The 22309-nt window shown below is 39.7% G+C and overlaps 2 protein-coding genes across 2 annotated transcripts; one reads left to right on the top strand and one right to left on the bottom strand.

Annotated features, from left to right (window-relative positions):
* Nucleotides 1–8297: 8297 nt before the first annotated feature.
* On the bottom strand, nt 8298–8627 carry LOC146732651 (uncharacterized). Its single transcript, XM_085491874.1, has one exon. It carries the CDS (start codon nt 8625–8627, stop codon nt 8298–8300), a length of 330 nt encoding a protein of 109 aa, XP_085348000.1.
* A 7736-nt stretch (nt 8628–16363) lies between these two features.
* Nucleotides 16364–22198, top strand: LOC100373403 (TNF receptor-associated factor 2-like). Its single transcript, XM_002732108.4, has 7 exons — nt 16364–16544; nt 17386–17452; nt 17867–17968; nt 18464–18628; nt 18816–18890; nt 18993–19079; nt 19209–22198. The coding sequence occupies exons 1-7, from the start codon at nt 16393–16395 to the stop codon at nt 20223–20225; spliced, it is 1665 nt and encodes a 554-aa protein (XP_002732154.2). The 5' UTR covers nt 16364–16392; the 3' UTR covers nt 20226–22198.
* Nucleotides 22199–22309: the final 111 nt, after the last annotated feature.

The raw sequence follows: 22309 nt of genomic DNA, 5'->3' as shown, positions 1-22309 counted from the left end.
CCCACAGCTACCAAACTTAGTGAAACAACGGTATGGCACTGAGTTACGCTCAAAGACGCTTGCTACTCTAAAACCAGAAATTTCTCAGGCATTAGATTCACTTATGGAGGAGGTTCATGCTTCAGCTGACGCAAAGGTTTTGCGCTCCGTTGCCAATCAGTATATACACACCAAGGATCCTCCAAAACCGACTACAACATCAACCAAGCGCCAGAGCACTAAATCATGCCCATTGTGTAAACAAGCTGGTCGTCCTAAATACCAACATTTCCTAAGCAATTGTAAATATTTACCGACAGAAGATCGCTTATACATTAGCAAATCTCGGCAAATAAGTTGCCAGGATGATGAGTCTGACAGTGACGGTGAAGACATCACCACTGATAACTACAGTGACCAACCATCAAAAAATAGTGTTCGCACTTGCAGAGTTAACACAAAGCAGTCACCATTCTTTAAGGCTTTCTACCACCATCACCCTCTGCAATTAACACTAGACACCGGGGCGGAAACCAACATGATTAGGTCTTCACTCGCTAAATATATAGGAGCTACTATTCAAAATAGTTCGCAAAAAGCACTCCAGGCCGATGGGCTGACACCACTTCGAGTTATCGGTGAGACTCATATCATACTTAGTAGAAATGGCATTGATCTTATACTCGACGCACTCGTCATCGAAGAATTGGATGTCGACATTTTAGCTGGCACACCGTTCATGACAGTCAATGACATTTCCGTACGCCCAGCTATGCAGCAAATAACTATCAAAGGCACACATGTTGTTAGGTATGGAATCGAAGACGACACACTCCATTCACACAAAGTACGTCGCACACAGGCATTGGTATTGCATTCCCCATCGGCCTCATCTGTTATTTGGCCTGGAGAATTTCTAGAAATTAAACTACCACCTAATATCGATGAAGATGAAACTTTCGCTATTGAGTCGCGTCATGATTCACCCAGCATGCGTAACCTCAAACTGTCACATAGATGGCCTCAGCCAGGTATCATTGAATCAGTCGCAGGCAAAATTCGCATCTGTAACAACTCAATGTCACCAAAAGTAATACGGCGCAATGACCACTTTTGCCAAATTCGTCATACCACTTCACCACCATCAGCAGCACACCAGTACACTAGTACACCAGTCAAGGACACTCTTGATAAATCTCGTCCACGCTCACCAACAATGCACTCGGATGGTGTTGACCTTGACCCTGACGCAATATTGACGATCGATGAGCGCTCCCAATTTCGAAGTCTACTTCATACTTACGACGATGTCTTCAATCCATCAATTTCCGGTTACAACGGTGCATGTGGTAAATTTGAAACGTCTGTCAACATGGGCCCTGTTGAGCCTCCTCAAAGAAAGGGGCGCGTCCCTCAATACGCTCGGGATAAGCTCAAAATAGTTCGCAAAAAGCACTCCAGGCCGATGGGCTGACACCACTTCGAGTTATCGGTGAGACTCATATCATACTTAGTAGAAATGGCATTGATCTTATACTCGACGCACTCGTCATCGAAGAATTGGATGTCGACATTTTAGCTGGCACACCGTTCATGACAGTCAATGACATTTCCGTACGCCCAGCTATGCAGCAAATAACTATCAAAGGCACACATGTTGTTAGGTATGGAATCGAAGACGACACACTCCATTCACACAAAGTACGTCGCACACAGGCATTGGTATTGCATTCCCCATCGGCCTCATCTGTTATTTGGCCTGGAGAATTTCTAGAAATTAAACTACCACCTAATATCGATGAAGATGAAACTTTCGCTATTGAGTCGCGTCATGATTCACCCAGCATGCGTAACCTCAAACTGTCACATAGATGGCCTCAGCCAGGTATCATTGAATCAGTCGCAGGCAAAATTCGCATCTGTAACAACTCAATGTCACCAAAAGTAATACGGCGCAATGACCACTTTTGCCAAATTCGTCATACCACTTCACCACCATCAGCAGCACACCAGTACACTAGTACACCAGTCAAGGACACTCTTGATAAATCTCGTCCACGCTCACCAACAATGCACTCGGATGGTGTTGACCTTGACCCTGACGCAATATTGACGATCGATGAGCGCTCCCAATTTCGAAGTCTACTTCATACTTACGACGATGTCTTCAATCCATCAATTTCCGGTTACAACGGTGCATGTGGTAAATTTGAAACGTCTGTCAACATGGGCCCTGTTGAGCCTCCTCAAAGAAAGGGGCGCGTCCCTCAATACGCTCGGGATAAGCTCGTAGAGCTTCAGAAAAAGTTTGATGACCTCGAGAAATTGGGGGTATTCCGTCGACCTGAAGACGTTGGAGTTACCGTAGAGTATCTAAATCCATCATTCCTGGTCAAAAAGCCAAACGGCGGTTATAGACTTGTTACTGCATTCGCCGACGTCGGTCGTTACAGCAAACCACAACCTTCGCTAATGCCGGATGTCGATTCAACGCTACGAACCATCGCATGCTGGAAATACATGCTCAAGACTGATCTAACCAGTGCTTTCTACCAAATCCCATTAGCAAAGGCCTCGATGAAATATTGCGGTGTCGCAACACCCTTTCGTGGTGTGAGAGTATATACGCGTTCGGCCATGGGCATGCCCGGGTCAGAAACTGCTCTTGAGGAGCTAATGTGTCGCATATTAGGTGACTATATACAAGAAGGGTGTGTCGCAAAGCTTGCAGATGACCTATACTGCGGAGGGAACACCCCACTTGAGTTACTCCAAAACTGGGAAAACGTTCTACAAGCATTAAGTAAGTGTAACATTCACTTGTCAGCCAGCAAAACAACTATCTGCCCAAAGTCCACAACCATTTTGGGTTGGATTTGGCGAGAGGGCCAACTTTCAGCGAGTCCTCATCGCATTGCAACTCTTTCATCATGTCCACCTCCTGACACTGTCCGTGGACTACGCTCATTCATCGGCGCCTATAAAGTATTGAGCCGTGTCATAAAAGGTTGTGCAGCTATAATCGCTCCATTTGAGTCAGCACTTACAGGCCTGTCATCACCAGACAAAATTCAGTGGTCAGAGAGCTTACTACATAGCTTTAAAACAGCACAAACTTCACTCGCACAGAACAAATCAATTGTTCTTCCTCGTCCCTCAGATCACCTATGGATTGTAACCGATGGCTCAGTAACCAAGCATGGCATTGGCGCAACCTTCTACGTTACGCGCAATGACAAAACTTCACTAGTAGGATTCTTCAGTGCCAAACTACGCAAACACCAAGTTACATGGCTACCATGTGAAATCGAAGCACTATGTATTGCGGCATCAGTTAAGCACTTCAGTCCGTTTATTATCCAATCAGAGCACCAAACCTGCGTTCTAACTGACAGCAAGCCATGTGTACAGGCAGTTGACAAACTCTGCCGTGGGGAATTCTCATCAAGCCCACGTGTCACTTCCTTTCTTTCTACTGTAAGTAGGTACCAAGTTGCATTGCGCCACCTTGCAGGTTCAGCCAACGTGCCCTCCGATTTTGCGAGTCGCAACCCACCCGAGTGTGACGAACCAAATTGCCAAATTTGCCAATTCATCCAGCGCACTGAGGACGCGGTTGTAAGGGGATCCACTATTTCAGACATCATTAACGGCAAACTACGCCTCCCGTTTACCACCAGATCAGCGTGGCTAAGTACACAATCACAGTGTCCAGATTTACGACGTGCACACGCTCACCTAAAACAAGGAACAAGACCTTCAAGGAAACTCACCTCAATCCGGGATGTGAAACGGTATCTTGCTATCGCTACTATCGCAAGAGATGGTCTCCTCGTCGTTAAACACAACGAACCCTTCCAAGTGTCATCTGATCTAATCATCATTCCATGTGCTGTTCTTAACGGACTTTTAACTGCACTTCACATCAAACTCGATCACCCAACTAAACACCAGCTAAAGCAAGTCTTTAAACGCAACTTCTACGCTCTCGACCTGGACAAATCCATTGAGTTAGTGTCACAACAATGTCATGTCTGTACGTCACTTAGTAAGCTGCCTGATACGCTAATAGAACAAACATCAGAGGACCCACCACACTCAGTCGGAGTATCTTTCGCAGCTGATGTAATCAAACGCAATCGCCAACTCATACTCGTCCTAAGGGAAACCGCTACGTCTTACACGTCATCCACTATTATCGATAGTGAGAACCAAACCGCACTACGTGATGGTATAACCCGTTTAGTCATTGAAATGCGTGCACTCGACGGCCCATTTGCCGTGGTCCGTGTCGATCCTGCTCCTGGTTTCATAGCACTACGTAATGATAGTATGCTTGAACAGTACCGTATCAATGTTGAGATTGGTCGCATTAAAAACATCAATAAGAATCCCGTAGCCGAAAAAGCCATCCGTGAACTGGAAGAAGTGCTCCTCCGGCAAGACCCAAGTGGTGACCCAGTTACTGCTGTAAAACTAGCTATAGCAACCGCACGATTAAACTCTCGCATTCGCAATCGTGGACTATCAGCTCGCGAAATGTGGATACAACGTGACCAATTCACTAATGAGCAAATACCACTCGTCGACCGTGAGCTCATCACACAACAACACGAGTCACGCACTATTAATCATCCATACAGTCAAAAGTCTAAGACAAAATATCGCGACAGTACAGTCAACAACATCAAGGTCGGTGACTTAGTCTACTTACGGTCTGACCGCAACAAGTCACACGCTCGCAGTAGATTCCTCGTTGTCAGTATCGATGGGGAGTGGTGCTTCATTAGGAAGTTCACTGGCTCGCAGCTACGTGCTACTTCATACAAGGTCAAATGCAACGAATGTTACAAAGTACCTGACCAGTACTTTGACACCACTACTTACAACAAAACACCTGTTCAAGACAACAGTGATACAGAAGCCGATGATCACCAAGTATCCAGCTTTCCTCCCAGTCCGATTTCGCCTGAGACACCAATCGAAATATGTCTCCCCACAATCGATGACAATTCTTATCTTGTAGACAATGTAGTCAGTAGTGAGACAGAGAAAAACACTGAGAATATTGAGTCTTTGCCTAGTTCCCCTCCAATAACTAGACCTCAACGGCATCGTAAACCTCCTAAGTATCTAGAAGATTATGTAACATAATCAATGTACTTTTTGTGACATGTATTGGATCATTTTGCTTGTTATGCCATTACCACTTACGCAATGAATTTTCGTGTTTTCTCGTTTTCGTTTACGATGATTTTCTTCGAAAAAGAAAGAAAGAGGTCACGCCAGTGGCTAGTATTTATAGTTCACCAGCAACTTGTATTTATAGTTGTGTGCGCTCCTTTAGTAGCACTGTGCATGACGGGTGTCTTCCGCCATTGTTGTTGCTTTTCAATAAAGCTGTTTCTTATCGTTCACCGGTGTTTGTATCATTACTGGCGCAGTATGTTGCAACTTTGAAGATTACGGCGCTATACACATGAGACTGGACGAGGTATTAATTTATTAATATTTGAAAACGTAAAAACAGTCTAACTTTATCTTAAAAAGTTCGTATTTTATTTGAAACGACAAACAATTGTAATATTCATATCAGGTAAATAAATGATGAAATAAAGGACCTATGGCACAGATCAGTACCCAAAACCACATCATAGTGGCTTTCCCGCAAAAAATATCAACGTATGAACAGCAAGCGGCTTTAAAAAACTATGATGTTGCATAATACCTCTGGAAACTGTCAACAGCCTCCATTCGGAATACCGAACAGGCCAATTAGTGACCATGATTTTTGTAATAGCGTCCTCTGCATCAAAAACAAAACAGAAATAAAAAACTGATCTCAACTGTAGAGGGCTAGAACCACTATATAAAATAATCAAACGTAGTCTTTCAATTCATATTTGGGCGAGTGGGCGGGGGTTATTTATCTATGTTGGAAGTTTGACCAATCATTTTGCCTTTCAAAGTGCTCATTTCCGCATATACAAATGCACCCGCCAATATCAGACTTGACTCCCCTACCTATAGTGTGGTCCTATGAAACAAGTGTTAGGGCAAATATCCCAACCCCTGAAGCAATATGAAATCATCCAAAATATGCCACATATCGCCCGAGAAGGAAATGGGGAGTCAAGAAACAGATTGACCCAAACAAAGTAAGGGAGTTTTTGTTGACGCTGACCATGCAACCATTATCTTATGGAGGAACCACAGGTCATAACTTGAGGGGAGCTAGCCCCCTTTCCCGATTTAAAAACAAAACAAAACATTCTCTTATGGAGGGAACACAGGTCATAACTTAGGGGAGCTAACCCCTTTTCCCGATTTAAAAGACAAACAAAAATTCTCTTATGGAGGGACCACAGGTCATAACTTAAGGGGAGCTAACCCCCTTTCCCGATTTGAAAAAAAACAAAAATTCTCTTATGGAGGGACCACAGGTCATAACTTGAGGGGAGCTAACCCCCTTTCCCGATTTGAAAAAACGCCTTCATCAATAGATCGAAAGTCTATATTTTGATGTTTCTAAGGCCCAATGAATGCATTTGGGAGAGATAATTCTAGACCCTATCACAACAGCAATTAAAACAGCTTGTTTCATTATAAGTATCACTTCCCTGTCAAATTAATGGTTTATGCTTATTTGAATCTGAAGATAATTCCCCACAAATACTAGAGGGCGCTATAGCTAAATATTTGTCTTGGTTCACATCATTAAAACTGAATGCCCACAGTAATGTTGTAGTTGTAATCCGGGTTGCTGCCCATAACACACTCAGTGCACAGCATATTCAAATAACAATTATGTAGCTCAAAACACATGAGTGACTAATTATCTTGAAAGCATCTTGCTACAAGACATGGCTAAAATCTGAGGGTTTTATAAAATTCTGACCAGGGTCTAATACATTGAGAAAAATAAAGAATTTGACGGTATGTGAGAAGCAGAGAATTCCAGGAATAAAAAAACATCTTTTATCGCATAACAACGAGTGATGCGTAACCTTGAAATAAACTGCCGAACCTCTCTGTCACACCTTGCCGGATTCAAACTTCAATCCAATCAGAGAATTCCAAACAAAGATGAATCCCCCACAAATGCTAGAGGGCGCCAGGACTGAGATTTTTACCCGTTTTTGAGAGAAACATTCGTTATTTAATTTTTTGTATTTTTTGGTTATGGTTAGGCAAATCAGTGTTTGAAACTGTCTGAAAATCGCCAAAGACCAGAAATGGCTGCGTCAACGGACTTGTTTTGATCAACATTTTCCTAATTTTGTTTTTGAGAAAAACAAAATATTTGTTGAGTTTTTTTCTTCTAATGCACACGCCGAGTATATTGGGGCGCTTGTCTGTATTTGTGAGATTTGTTTATGGATCACTGGGACCAGCGTGTATTAAATAATTACATATGCAATCCGATCAATTCCATAGTCAGAGCAAAGTTTTAAAGTGGGAGGGTCGTCACCTGCGCACGCGCGGGAATTGAGTCCCAAGCGACGATAACAACACACGCTAAAAACGCAAAGGCTCATGGGTAGACGATTGTTGGTAAACAATGACACGCTATGGCCATCTGGCTCATGCACAGGAGACGACTCCCACGCTTTAAATAAATAGTAGTCAAAACAACACAATATTTGTAAGAGTTTTTCTGTACATTTATGTGATTGACCGGCTCGTCGTGTTTACACAATTGATCGTCGGCCTCCGTTCGTCTGAGAAGACAAAGGGTTGCGCCATGATGTGGTTGAACTTGAGCAGCATCTGCGGTGGCTGTAAAGCCCAATCCTCCAGTCTCTGTCACACTTCTCGCAGATGAAAACTGAGTTGTCGAGTGAGCTGGTAGATGCTTTGCTCCTCAGTCGCTTCTGTCGTTGTCTTTCGTGTCTGTCCTCCGCGCCCTGGATGCCTTTGCTGACTGCTTTTCTCCATGCTGAGCGGTTATCGGCTGTTATCTCCCATGACTGTGTGTCTATGTGAGTAGCCTTGAGGTCTCTTTTACAGGCGTCAGAGGACCTCAGGCGTGGCCGACCAACTGGGCCTGTTCCTTCCTCTAGTTGACCTTTGGAACATAACCCAGCCAGCTAACATGACCCAGCCAGCGCAGTCGACTTTGACTCAGCATGGCGAAGATTGATGTTGTCTTGGCCTTGCTGAGAACTTCATGGTTGGTGATCTTGCCCTCCCAGGTTATCCCTAATAGTCGAAGTAGGCACCTAATGTGGTAGGCGTTTAGTTTAGCCTCCTGTCTTGTGTAAGTTTCACTACTGTATAGAAGAGTGCTGAAAACGTGGTAGACTTTCAACTTCGTGCTAAGAGTCAGGTTTTTTGTTCTCCCAGACTCTCTTTGTCAGCTTGGACATCACTCCTGTGGCTTTTCCAATGCGAGCATTTATCTCTGCATCAAGGAACAGGTTCTGAGAGATGTTTGAGCCCAAGTATCTGAAGTTGTCGACCACAGCCAACTGCGAGTCATCGATTGTAATGGAGGGTGGTATTAGAGGGTCATGTGCCATTACCTCCGTCTTCTTAATGCTGATTGTGAGAGCGAACTCCTTGCAGGCTTTAGAGAAGCGGTCCATAAGTCGTTGAAGACCGTCATGGGTGTGACTTGCTAGAGCAGCATCGTCAGCAAACAACATTTCTCTGAGAAGAACGTGTGTGATCTTGGACTCAGCCCGGAGCCGAGCCAAGTTGAAGAGTTGGCCGTCGTGCCTGGTGTGGATGTAGACACCGTCAGATGAAGAGTCAAAGGTTTAGTACAGAAGGAGAGAGAAGAAAATGCCGAAGAGTGTGGGGGCGAGCACCCATCCTTGCTTAACACCGCTGTGGATGTCGAATGGTTCAGATGAATCCCTGTTGAAGCTGACAGTGCCTTTCATGTCTGTATGGAAAGACTTGATGAGGCTAGGAGCTTTGGTGGGCAGCCTATGTGCTGGAGAAGACTGAATAAGCCACTGCGGCTTACCAGGTCGAAGGCCTTGGTAAGGTCAATGAAGGCCAAGTATAGAGCTTGTCGCTTTTCCCTGCACTTTTATGGAGTTGTCTCACAGAGAAGATCATGTCCACGCTTTAAACCGAGATCATTTTAGTGGTATATCTCTAGCTGGTATTAATAGTGACTACATCAAAAGGCAATGTACCGTTTGGCGCAAGAATCCGTGACCGAGAATAATTAAGATCAAATATCGCATAACGCACCCTTTACCTCTTTGAGCGTTTTGATCATCAGTTAAACAAATATTTATACGATGTCGTTTACTGTTTTTGTAGATGTCTCTCCTAATAAGAATATTGTAAACAATCAGCTTTTAACTGTTTTACGAACATTAACCACTAAGATGGGTAATATGGATGACTAATATTTATTGTCAAAATAATCTACAGAACACAACATTATTCCACAATGTACTGATCATTTGGGTATATTAGGTCACCACGTGACTATGAATGTATACTAAACGTCATTTTCTAGTTTCAACTTTACGACAACATGTACTATAAAATACATTAGCTTGAAATAAATTTCGCTGAAAAGACAGTTTGGTTGTTTTGTGTGAATTTTATTTTCACAGATTTTGTGATGAGTTGAATGTAAAATATAGTAAAAGGTTATTTTCGCTGGACTCTATTTTCACTGATACATCCCTTCAGCAAAAATATTGAAAATAAATTCCAAGTGAAAAAAGTAGTATACAGTATACAAGATAGCGGCGTTCTTGGATAATACCTGACAAAACATTGTCCACCATGCAGCTACACTCAAACTTATGCAATTGAAATATGTTTTAAGCCATCAACAAGACTTAAAAACTTTTTGAAATATATTTATGACCCATTTGTTTTAGTAGATTTGGTTTATAAGCGATAGCTAAAATATTGTTGTATGGATGGGACATTTCATAAAATAAGTTTCGGTTGGCTCAATAAAGCAGAAAAACAGCTTCTTCTCTCTATTCTGCACCAATCTCTACTGGACATCGAAAATAGACGTACCCAACCGTAGTTATGTGGACAACGAAGCGTAAGGTAAGTGAAACAAAACAAACGACTGACAACAATCGACAAAACAATCTATGAGAACAAAACGAACAAAACTGACAATTAAATTAAACTACAGCGTCAAACCAGTATTATACATAGTTTTTACAATAAGCTCATTCTCCATAACTTGCTGTACAGAATAATTTGGTTGACGTGAGGGATTTCGTTTCGTCTCAGTTTTGGTGACCGGTGTTCAAGCTCCATCTGCGCCATGAATGTTGCATTGGTTTATTTTCAATGAGTGTGGCAATCCACTTTAAATATGATGTCTATATTTATGCGTGTTTGTGGTGTCAACGTTGTGACGACTTTCATTTAACTTTACACCTACCAAGTGTCGACTGACCTACCAACTGACGACAGGACTACCAAGTGACGACCCTCACTATTTCCATAATTTGTTATAATATTTAATCGAATTTAAGTCAAGTTTGTGTAGCTTAGGTTTAGTAAAGGGGAATGTATGGTACTATTTATATTATATACACTCCCTAGTAATGCCTGGCTCGATGTTTTCCCGGACAACACATCGACAAAATACACTGTCAAACTGTTAGATGGCAATTGGGAAGTAGCGTTGGCCGACCCAATCTGGGAGATCACGGAGAACTGAAATTGAATCCGGGCTACTACAGCTCGATCGAAATGATTTTAGACGCGATTCGAGAAAAAGGTCTGCCAGATGAGATACTGATAACATATAATTCGAGGTCAAAGAGAGTGACCATAGCTGTCGAAGAAGGAGCTTGTGTAATCTTGATGGGTGGATTGGCCGAACTGTTAGGATTTCCCTCAAATACAACAATTACAAACGAAAGACGCACTAGTCCCTACCTTGCTGATGTTAGAAGTTTGTATTCCCTCTACGTGTATTGCAATATAGTCGAACACCAAATGGTCGGTGACGTTTCCGTACCTCTCTTGAGAATAGTCAATGTTCAAGGAACCCACGGAGATAACGTCAATCACACTTACAACAAACCATACTTTTTCCCGATTCGAACATCGACATTCGCGACTGTGGAGATTGATATAAGGTCTGATACAGGGGAGAAGGTGCCATTTCAACACGGACGTGTGATCCTGACGCTGGGTTTTCGCAAAGCTCGTCCTTCGCTAGTGTGAAAAAAAAGAAAAAAATGACCAGACATCGACCTTACACTCCACACGTGGGGGTTTATAGAAATCACTACATGAATCAGATTGGACGAGAATCTGTATTTTCTGGTGCAAGACTGCAACGCGGATATGGAATCGGAAGTATGTTTTCTGGATTGGCAATTTATTTGGAAGACCCTCTCAAACGGGGCGAGGACGCACCATCAAAAGAAAGAAGACATCAACGAGACGTGTCATTACTTCCAAGGCTAAGAAGAGGAGAAGATCCCCGGATATATTCGACTGAACATCATGGCTTTTGTAAACGAACACTCCTGCGAATGCGCACAGACGGAACTCGATCTCTTTACTATTCCTCCGACACAGACAAGTGTCGAAAAAGGAAGTTATGAATATGTAAACCCACTCACGAATATAGCCGATGGTCCGATCGAATTCATAATACCTTCAGCCAGAAGTGACTACATAGATATTGGTTCTATGCTTTTGCACATCAAGGCTAAAATCACGAAAGCTAACGGAGGTAATTTGGCTGCGGACGCCACTGTAGGGCCTGCAAAATTGTGGTTGCATTCCCTCTTCAATCAAATCGACGTGTACCTGAATGGAAAGCAGATTTCGGCCGCATCTCCCACCTATTCTCAGAGCCATGATCAAAACGCTATTGAATTATGGAGGGGACGCCAAATCAATCGATGCGGCGATGTTTGAGTAGGACACCGCTGGAAAAATGAATGTCGCAAACCCGAGGGCCGATGATGGTGACGCTAACATGGGACTCAAACGTCGATACGCGTATACATGGCTCAGTAAGACGGTCGACATGATCGGACGAATACACAGACATATTTTTTCAACCAAAGTATTTACTCAATGGGGAGGAAGTTAGACTGAAATTACATCAAAGTAAAAATCAGTTCTGCGTGATCAGCTCATCCGAAAATCCTGCATTCAAAATAGTCATCACATACGCTACTCTCCTGGTGAGAAAAGTCAAGTTGAGCCCCAGCGTACAACTGGGACAGGTCGAAGCGTTGAAACAGGGTACTGCAAAATACCCCATCGATCGATGCGTTATGAAAATCACTTCCATCCCGGCTGGTACAATGTCATTAAACAAAGATTTGATATTCCTCGGTCAGTTGCCCAAAAAGATCATCCTGTGTCTGGTTTCCAATGCGTCTTTCAACGGATCCTCCGAAACCAATCCATTCAACTTCCAGAATTACGGTATCACATCACTTGTCCTCAACGTCATCTTGAATTTTCAAGGTGAATGTTCCGGCGAAGCACTCCGCTATCACCTTGAAGTATTTCATTAGGAATATGTGTATGTGACAATGCCCTCACAGTTTAGAATCAATTTACCAACAGCCAATCGTATTGCTTCTTTCTTCAATGCGCTTGGCCAAGCTATCAAATTCTTCACGAGACGCCTCACGCTGCTACTTAAGACGCGCTCCACTCTACCATGTATTTCTATGGGCTCTGTGCGAGCTGCTGTGAAGTACCGGTCGAAAAGCCGGTGAAAACAGCTAAATTTGAGAAAAAAGCACGACCTTAACTTTGAAGAAATCCTAAACAACCAAATTTACATATGTTGCATATGTTTTCTTAGAATTTATTGGACTTTGTTTTCACCATGATGGTTGCCAGCCGGTGAAAATGCCTGACCCGAGAACAAATGTCGCTGCGCACAGTGGAAGCTGTGTTGGCTTGGATGTCAAGGCAATACAGCGACAATATCCATACATCATGCAACTTACAGATATTCAGACTAAAGTTATTCAAACTATATTTAGTGCCGTGTCTGATGTGTTCATTTTTAGTCGCACTGGAAATAGTAAATCCTTATGTTATTATGCTTTACCGGCCTTGCGACCATCGAGTGTGGTAATAGTGTTGTCACCACTGTTGAGTATTATAGAAGAGTAGGTGTTATACCTCAAAGTTCATGATGTCACTGCAAGATATATCGGCAGAAATGAAGCCGAAGACATCAGAAATGCAAAGCTCCGGCCGTTTCTGGCAGTCATTGTAACAAAGCTTTCTATTGGTCGGTAAACTTTCTATCGCGCAACCACGTGACATACACGGTTATGAATAGAATTACCGCACGGTATTGTAGAGGGAGGAATATCCGAACGGAACAACACCGTGCAGGCGGACGATGCCTCAACGTTAGAGGCGAGCAGGTTCCCGCAAAGCCGTTGAAGATGGACTTCACAGCGGATGGTGGCATCATGGCTTATTACACCCTGTTTACCGGTACAAATAAAATTGGTCAAGACCAAGGCAACGGCATCACTCGAGACGAATATCCCGAAGGGTACACAAACTTTGCATTTGACCCCACTCCCGACGAAGCGGCCAGCGATCATCACCTCAATTTGATACAAGAAGGAAAGACAAGCATTGACTGAGACTGTGTCCGTTTTGATTTTTGCTGAATACGACAACGTTATCGAGATTGACAGAGACAGAAACGTATTTACCGATTTCTAGCTGCGATGGACACGAATCAACTGAATCGTATTCTGTCGACTAATTCGTACACTAGAAATGTGTTCTTCTGCGTTTATGCTAGAGATCAACTGCCTAAGGCAAAAGTGTTGGAGTATCCCGCAGCGTTTGTATCAAGCACCAATGACAGTAGCGGGGGTGGGACACATTGGGTGGCTTTTATCTGAAGGATTCCTACCAGGAGAATATTTTGACTCGTACGGTAGTCAACCCTATTACGTGGAATTTAAGAGATTTCTCGATGAAAACGTTTTTACATGGATCTACAATCATCAAAAACTACAAGCCCGTCCTGTATTACTTACTGCGCAGATGTCGAGGGGAACCTATGAAGTCCGTAGCTGACTCTTTCACGCGTGATAGACATTTGAACGACATTTATGTGAACAGATATATCGAAAAACTTTACCGGACTCAACCTTCCTATTTATGACAAATATTTTTTCCCATGCAGTTTTACTAGGTGACTTATACTTCTGAAATTTCACATGTATATATAACTTATACCCTCTTTATATAACTATCGATTTCATATTATTTCTCTTTTTCTTTTTTATCACAGATGAGCGATTCTGATTCAGATTAGAAAAAAGTGTGTGTTGACTTTTCGATGTTACTCGTTTTTTCTTCTACGATTTTTTTATTATAATTGAAACTTTATCGTGTTAGAAAAATTTATTCTTATATCACTCAGTGTGAATACTTAACCGTGTTTGAAAATGTAAACTCTATGTATTTCAACCATTTTAAAATTTCATGTTTATTATCAATATTAATATTACTCTTATTAATATTATTCTTATTATTTTCATGCTTATAATTACTTTTTTTAATCCATTTTTTTTATTATTTACTCAAACAAAAAAACAAAAAATGTATATTCCATGTAACTGATCTAGTTTTACCCTTCTTTTGTATAATAAACTCCATTAGTTTTCAAAATGACGTGTATTTATTAGCGAGTGTGTGTGTGTATGTGTGTGTGTGAGAGAGAGTGCCCTCTACGATACATTCTGAAAAAATCTTTCGTGACGTCAATGCTCGTCCAATTAAAAAATAATTAAAAAAAATATGGTAATTTATGCAAATTTATTCACGATGACCTCGTTACGACCGCGTATTAAAATATATTTCATTATGCAAATTTATTCACAGTATCCCTACGATCATTTATGCTAATTTGTGCACGGTTCCCCATTGTGACGTCATCATTTATGCTAATTTATGCACGGTCCCCCATTGTGACGCCATCCAACCCAGTATGACGTCATCCTATCAAATATGACAGCGCCTATACCTATAGTACGACCTTAACTACTGTTTGGTGAAAGTATATCACTACAACAGAGGCTGCCCTAGAAAGAATACACCTAGAAACGAATACAATTACTAGTAAATCACAACAATGCTGTACATAGTACTAGTATGTACAGAGTTTGTCTTATTTTGATAAATGAACACTAGTTAGTTAGAAATCGTAATCAGCAAGAAGTATTACAGATTTTAATACGATTGGGTACTTGCTATGCAAATTAAAAGAGTATACAAACTTAATAAAAATCATTGAATGCGGGACTACAATTTCAGTAGTGAATTCAGCTTTTCTTTAAAATCTACCAATTCATATTGACAACAACAACTGTCGTCACAGTGGCGGTGCCACAAAGAGGGGGCGTCGCCCCTCCAAAATCAAGCTGAAACCTTTTGTGTCAGCAAAATTTGCCCCTCAAAATGCAGGCAATAGCGTTTCAGAGGGTCTTTACTCAAAATTTTAAGGGGGAGCATGTTCCCGGACCCCTAGTAAGGTCGCGACTTCGGCGCAAGGTTGGTGTGCAGATCTCGCCCCCTCATGCAACTTTTCGTGCCGCCGCCGCCTCTGCGTCCTCACATTCAACCAAAGAGTTTCACGACAGTGGGTCATACCATTATACCACATGGCTATCAGTGTGGGTGATTTCTGCTTGAACAACGCACTGAGAAAACCCTTACGTCTGAAAATAAACATGCGTCATGGGTTTGACCTAATTATCAAAAGAAATGCGTGCCTTTATAAACCAGGAGTTTGAACTCTACAAATGTTTTTCCTCTTGTAATTTCACGTAACAATATAAATGGGTAGGTTGATTACACCAATTTCTACCACTCAAACTGCAGTAACAACAAACAAGCCTATGTCTATGGCAAAACCGTCCAATATGCACCGCTTAAGTGTATAATAATGAGTATATACTATTTTACAGTCATGTTAATGGCAATACGAATGTGTTAACACTAATGAAATGTACTCGAGCGCTCATAGCTAGAAATAGAATGGGGGAGTTTCCGACCCATGACGTCTGGGTTAATAGGCCACCGCACTTAACATATTGCGCAGTGCTTTGTAAAACTGGCATAACATAACGGGCATAACGGCGTCGTTCGTTGTTCTTGATGATATTAAATGTACATTGTATGTGTTCCTGTTAATAAAACAACTTGTGGGCATCGTTGTTGCAGCAGATTAAGTTAAATTAACATTAAGATCGGTAAGCGGCAATTGTTATTCAGGCATTGTTTATTTACAAGTACGCCGGCGGCCAATACCGGATCACGCTAGACTAGTGAATATCCTCATATATAAATCGTGGTAAACAACAATATTAGTAATTTGGTTATAGATCACTGATACAGCATTGCGAATATACTCACCGAAGTTTTTTAAACTGTCGTTACAGCCCGTGCATGGCAAGCGGATATCCTATCGGTATATTCAAGCGCACTACAATTGAAGACAAGTACAAGTGTAAATACTGTAGACAGATATTAAGGCAACCAATCCAGACATACTGTGGACATAGATTCTGTAAAAACTGTTTCGACCTGATACTCTCAAGGTAATGTTTTATATTGCTATTAGTATATAGTTTAGAATTATAAGGTGGTTTTACATTAGAAAATATGAAGACAAAAATATATGGCTGTGAGAGCATGGGAAACACAAATATTGACCGTTATATGGTAGGAAAACTAAATTTTCAACGATACTTCCAAAGACAGCACTGCAAACAAAATGATTGCAGGCGGTAAATATATTGAAACAGGAGAACGGGAGCCAAATGAAACTAGGGTTAGGACTTCTGCGGGGCATAGTAGCCACAAAACGTGTTGCGCCCCCCCCCCCCATGTCCTCAAAGCTATTTTTGTTTACCAATCATTATCTGCAATACTCAGATAGGTGTAGCCACATAACATATAGGTTTAACATATTTAAAATGTAATTGAACGGATTGTGTCCACCACCCTAGATTCAAATTAATTGAGAGTACTCCGGTGTTGTTTGAACTACGCATTCGTTTCGGTTTATAACTACGCAATGTTATATCCCATTTCAAATTCCAAATAATTTATTTAAATGACTGCAATTCTAGATATAACTTCAAATATTAAGTATTCTCAAGACATATCCATTAAAATCGCCCTAAAAATCAATTTGAATGTCGGGGCTGTGTGACTAACAATCTCGCTCGAACGTTCAAAAATATTAATATGTATTGACGATTGACCAATTTAGTGCAAGATTGAATGTAACTATTCCATGAATATTCAAACGAGGCGTATGATTTATTGGCACGTAATTTTATAGATTAAGGACCTTGTCGGGAATTATTGATTTCATTGTTATAATCGATAGCAAAATGAGCTTATTATCATCTATCCAATGTATTCTGCCAACAGACACACACCATCAATTTGTAATGCATGCAAGGAAGAAGGAAGTCATTCTGTTCTAAGTACAGAGGAGGTACGTACATTAGTATGAGTGATAGAAGTTTCATATAGATCCGTGGTAAATAATGTACCCACCATGAAAATAATGTTGATTCTAACGGGGCGTCACAATGTTTATATTCATCCCTGAAATATTGTAACAACAGAAAATAAAACGTGGTTCCACGTAGATAATACTACACCATGGCAATATGAACCCTATAATTCTATTGTTTTTACATGTTCATCATTACTGTATTTTTTGTCGCATTTACGTATCGAGTATGTAACTAAGCATTGACACAGATTCTAATCTGGTATAATCGCAAAATGTAAATGTCGATGTCATTGATTTAGTACATTAACCACCTCACTGTGGTCGATGTTAAAACCCACATTTGTGTCATCTCACTACTAACCCATAATAACCTTGACTTATATTTGACAGTGCTATCAAGATAAGGCTATACAACGAGAATTGAGTAAATATGAAGTTCATTGTCAAAATGAAGGATGTGATTGGACTGGAATATTCAAAGATTACGACCAGGTAAGACTCCTCATTATTCGATTCTAGAAAAATGCGATATATAAGCAACATCGAAAGTTTTCGAAAAGTATGAAAATGAGTAACCCAGAAATGATCAGACAGTTACACCAACAATAAGGTTTATTTGAATGTTATAAAAAAAGTTCAATCATGGAGTATCTAAAAATAGACGTGTCTTAAAGTGTCATTGAAATTAGCTTGTAGTTTTCAACAAGCAAAGAATGTGTATCTGTCTAAATACCTGTTTGTGCGTTAACATTCATTTAGTAGTATTTCCCATGTACTTTTATGACTACAGGTTGTACAGCCGTGTATCGAAATTGGCCTCTGGCTCATTTTCGTATTTATACTACATCGGATACCAGAGGTCGCTTCGATATAATGATTTAGAGTAAGTGCTCATACATAAAATCACCATAAATACCATCAGCAATTCATCAAGTTTATGACAACCATATTCATGAATGACATATATGATCATTATCATTTGTACAGACACATATTAATGAGTGTCCCGGCCAGGTGATACATTGTATAAAGTATGGATGTGAGGCACAAATCAGAAGAGATGCTCTTGCACATCATTTGCGTACAGAGTGTGACATGAGAGTCGTACAGTGTGATTACTGTGATGTTCAACTTCCATATAAGGAAATTAAGGTATTTCAAATATATCCCTTGACGCAACAAAAATACGTGATGTCTATTGATGACATTCGAACCATCATATTTGCATAGTGATTGTCATAGAAAATGTTGAATGATTATCTGATATTATGTTAATATTTTGTTTTAAAATGTAAGTTGATATATATGTTTAATTTGGAATCATATTTAATCATTTCAGATGCATACTGAAGAATGTGACAAAGTGCCATTGAATTGCCCAAATTGTCATAAGCAGAACATACCACGAGGAGAGGTATAGTTGCTTTGCATAATTTAGTATTTTCTAAATAGAGTCATCATACTGTAAAATGAAATGAGCATTCACTAAATATACGCTTCGTTTTATTAATTACAGCTTAAATTGCACCTTGATGCAAATAATGGAGACTGTAGCAAGAAAATAGTTCCATGTGAGTTCGAGAAAGTTGGATGCGAAAGAAAGGTAAGAATAAGGTCTGCATTACACAATAAATCACTTGGTGAAAACAGACTTATATTATAGTTTTTTGGGGGTCTATATCATCCCTAGCTAAGTTGACTAGCCATTGACAATGTAACATTTCTTTTACAGATGGAGATTGGGAAATTAAAAGAACACCATCACGAATACACTGTCCATCATCTACAACTGTTGTTTCACTACCTGATGCCATTTCTAGCCATGGCACAGGAAGTTAACGGCAAATTCGGTAGCGTTATGAGCATTACAAAAACGGTCGAAAAGCAGCAACAAGGAATTGAGAGTTTGACGACCACCGTACATGATCTGGAAACTCAGGTAAAGAAACGCTTGACAGAGTCAGAGAGAACGGCTGAGCATCCAAATGGGCTTCTAGTGACAGGACTCATCCAAGAGCAAGGCAAGAAAATCGAAGACATGGGCAACAAGACAAAACTTTTACACAGTAAGGTCACGACATACGAAGGTATTGTAGGTGTTTTGAGTAACGAAGTTGAAAATGAAGCTGAAAAACTGAAAGAAGTAGAAATGAGTTTGAAAAGAGAAAGAGAACGATCAGACGCGTTAGAGCGAAAGATCAAATCACAAGATAGAATTATTGCAATGAAAGATGTAGCACTTGCGGAACAAGATTTAAGAATTCAATCTTTAGAGATGACGTCTTACGATGGAGTTTTAGTGTGGAAAATAACAGATTCTGCACAAAAACAATGCGATGCAGTTTCTCAGAGAACCCTCTCGATATACTCCCCTTGCTTCTTTACTAGTCGCCATGGTTACAAGATGTGCGCTCGTATTTACCTTAATGGGGATGGCATGGGAAAGGGTAACCACGTTTCTCTGTTCTTTGTAATTATGAGAGGAACTTTTGACGGACTTTTAAGATGGCCATTTCGGCAGAAGGTCACGCTAATGTGGATAGATCAAAATCACCGAGAGCACGTGATCGATGCGTTCAGACCTGACCCAACATCAAACTCATTTAAACGACCCAGCCAAGATATGAATATCGCAAGTGGGTGTCCTTTGTTTATGCCTCTTGCACAAATTCATAGTCCACGACATGCATACGTCAAAGACGACGTGGCGTACATCAAGATCATTGTTGACAATAGTGACATTAATTAAAATATTCTCCAAGTTTCATTACCAGGTGAACTTCATAGCCGCATTCAAAAAACAGAATAAGTTGTTGTCATTTATATCCACAGATATGTAAATTAAGTCAGGTTGAATTTATTTACATGTGATTTATTTGCGTTACTGTTGTTATGATAGCGACTTCACGTTCGCGCATTCGGTTCACACGCTGTTAGACTATTGTTTAGAATCAACAACGTGCATGTTTAGGGTGAAGATTATAAACATATAATACAGGAATTTTATAAATGTTTACTTATTGTATTTAGTAGTGGCAGTGATCGTGCCAAAGACTGCAGCGATTGGCTGATCGCATGTTTACTCCGCCACGCCTTAGTGTTTTGACTTTTAATAATAATAATAATAATAATAATAATAATAATAATAATAATAATAATAATAATTTTATTACACAACTGCACCATCGGTGGGTGCTGTATGGTAAGGATACAGATCAGAAAAAACACAAATAAACAACAACAACAACAACAACAACAACAACAAATCTAAATTACAATTACACGGATTCACAATTAGGTTTATAAATTGTGTTTTTTAAGTATTTTGCAAGTGTAGTACTACTATTTAAAATGCAAGTGTACATTTAATTTCGCTTAGCTTTTTTACACATTTTTAATTTACAGTCTTCTCGGAAGCAACAGTCAAGTATGAAATGTTCTTCATTTTCTATTGTACCTGTGTTGCTTTTTTTACACAATCTGTTGTTTGCCTCGATTCTTTGGAATTTTCTCCTGCCTAATTCTATTTCCAAATTATGGTCACTAAGTCGAAACTTGGTAACCATTCTTCTCAAATTGAAATCCTGAATTTATGTTAAATATCATTCAAATTCATGATATTCCATTTTAAACAAATTATACGTTCGTAATTTGTTTGCTGAAATTCTGTTTTTGGGACATGCTGATTCCATGATTGTAAATATTTATTTTTTTATTTTTCTGTCAACAATTTAGTTAATTTAGTGATGTTTCCCTCATTATATATATCTTTACTTCAGATAAGTCAGCATGTCCAAGAATGTGTTTTATCCAACTCGAGTTTGAAGACACTGTTTCTTGAAATTATCGTATTTGCTTAATTTTTTTTTTTTTTTTTTTCATTTTTTAAATATATGTTTCATTATAATTTATTTGTTTATGTTGGTAGTTCTTTCAAGTTTTGGTAATCGCAAAATTATAGTTACAATAATACAAATATAAGAAGCACTGTCATACCCATCCACTCATTGATCACTTCAAAATCATTATCGATACCTGTGACATTGTGTATACATAAATTATTTATTCATTACAAAAATCTTACACATAAATTACAGTATTACTCGCAATATGCATTTTATGTATTTTTTTTTGCATTCGCATAACAATCTCCATTTTAATTAAATGTAAATGAAATGTATTTAAAATTACATGATTTGTTTTATTGTATTTTAATAAATTAACTATGTAGAGAATTATAATGTGTTACTTTTACATTTATATTTAAGCGAACGTTTGAACAACTGAAGAGTACATTTTCACAATATCACATTGTCGGCTTTTTTTATCTAATTTTTATTTTAATACAGTTGTATTACCTTGTATTGTGTATCTTTTTGTTATATTTGAATAAATACGAATTTAAACTACATTTTTGTATATAGAGAATTATACTGTGTTACTTTCACATTTATATTTAAGCGAACGTTTGGACAGAGTACATTTTTACAATATCCAAATTGTAGGTATTGTTATCTATTTTTAATATAATACAAATAGTAATACCTTGTATTGTGTATTTAGCATTTTTCATTATACATTGCAATGTTTTAAATAACATTTAAAGTGCAGTCAATAGACTTACTGTACATTTTCTTGTCAAAATAGAAACGTTTGTGACAGAAGAACATTTTCTGTATTAACTATGTTTAGAAGTAATAAAAAGTACGAACATGATTATTATTTGAGCAGTGTTATTCAATTCAGCGTTATGCTGTACATGTGGCAATCGTATACTTTAATAAGCAAGATATGTACTCCAAATTCTTCATTATAAATCGACATTTATTCAGA

Source organism: Saccoglossus kowalevskii, chromosome 17, assembly GCF_978046115.1.
Source record: "Saccoglossus kowalevskii chromosome 17, keSacKowa6.1, whole genome shotgun sequence".
Classification (NCBI taxonomy): domain Eukaryota; kingdom Metazoa; phylum Hemichordata; class Enteropneusta; family Harrimaniidae; genus Saccoglossus; species Saccoglossus kowalevskii.
The sequence above is the reverse complement of the archived record's forward strand: the minus strand, read 5'-3'. Positions and strand labels throughout refer to the sequence as shown.

Coding starts and splice junctions, on each gene's coding strand:
- LOC146732651 (XM_085491874.1), bottom strand. CDS start 8,627: ATGTTGTTTGCTGACGATGCTGCTCTAGCAAGTCACACCCATGACGGT.
- LOC100373403 (XM_002732108.4), top strand. CDS start 16,393: ATGGCAAGCGGATATCCTATCGGTATATTCAAGCGCACTACAATTGAA. Junction 17,969..18,463: donor TATTCAAAGATTACGACCAG/GTAAGACTCCTC, acceptor TCATTTGTACAG/ACACATATTAATGAGTGTCC. Junction 18,629..18,815: donor TTCCATATAAGGAAATTAAG/GTATTTCAAATA, acceptor TAATCATTTCAG/ATGCATACTGAAGAATGTGA.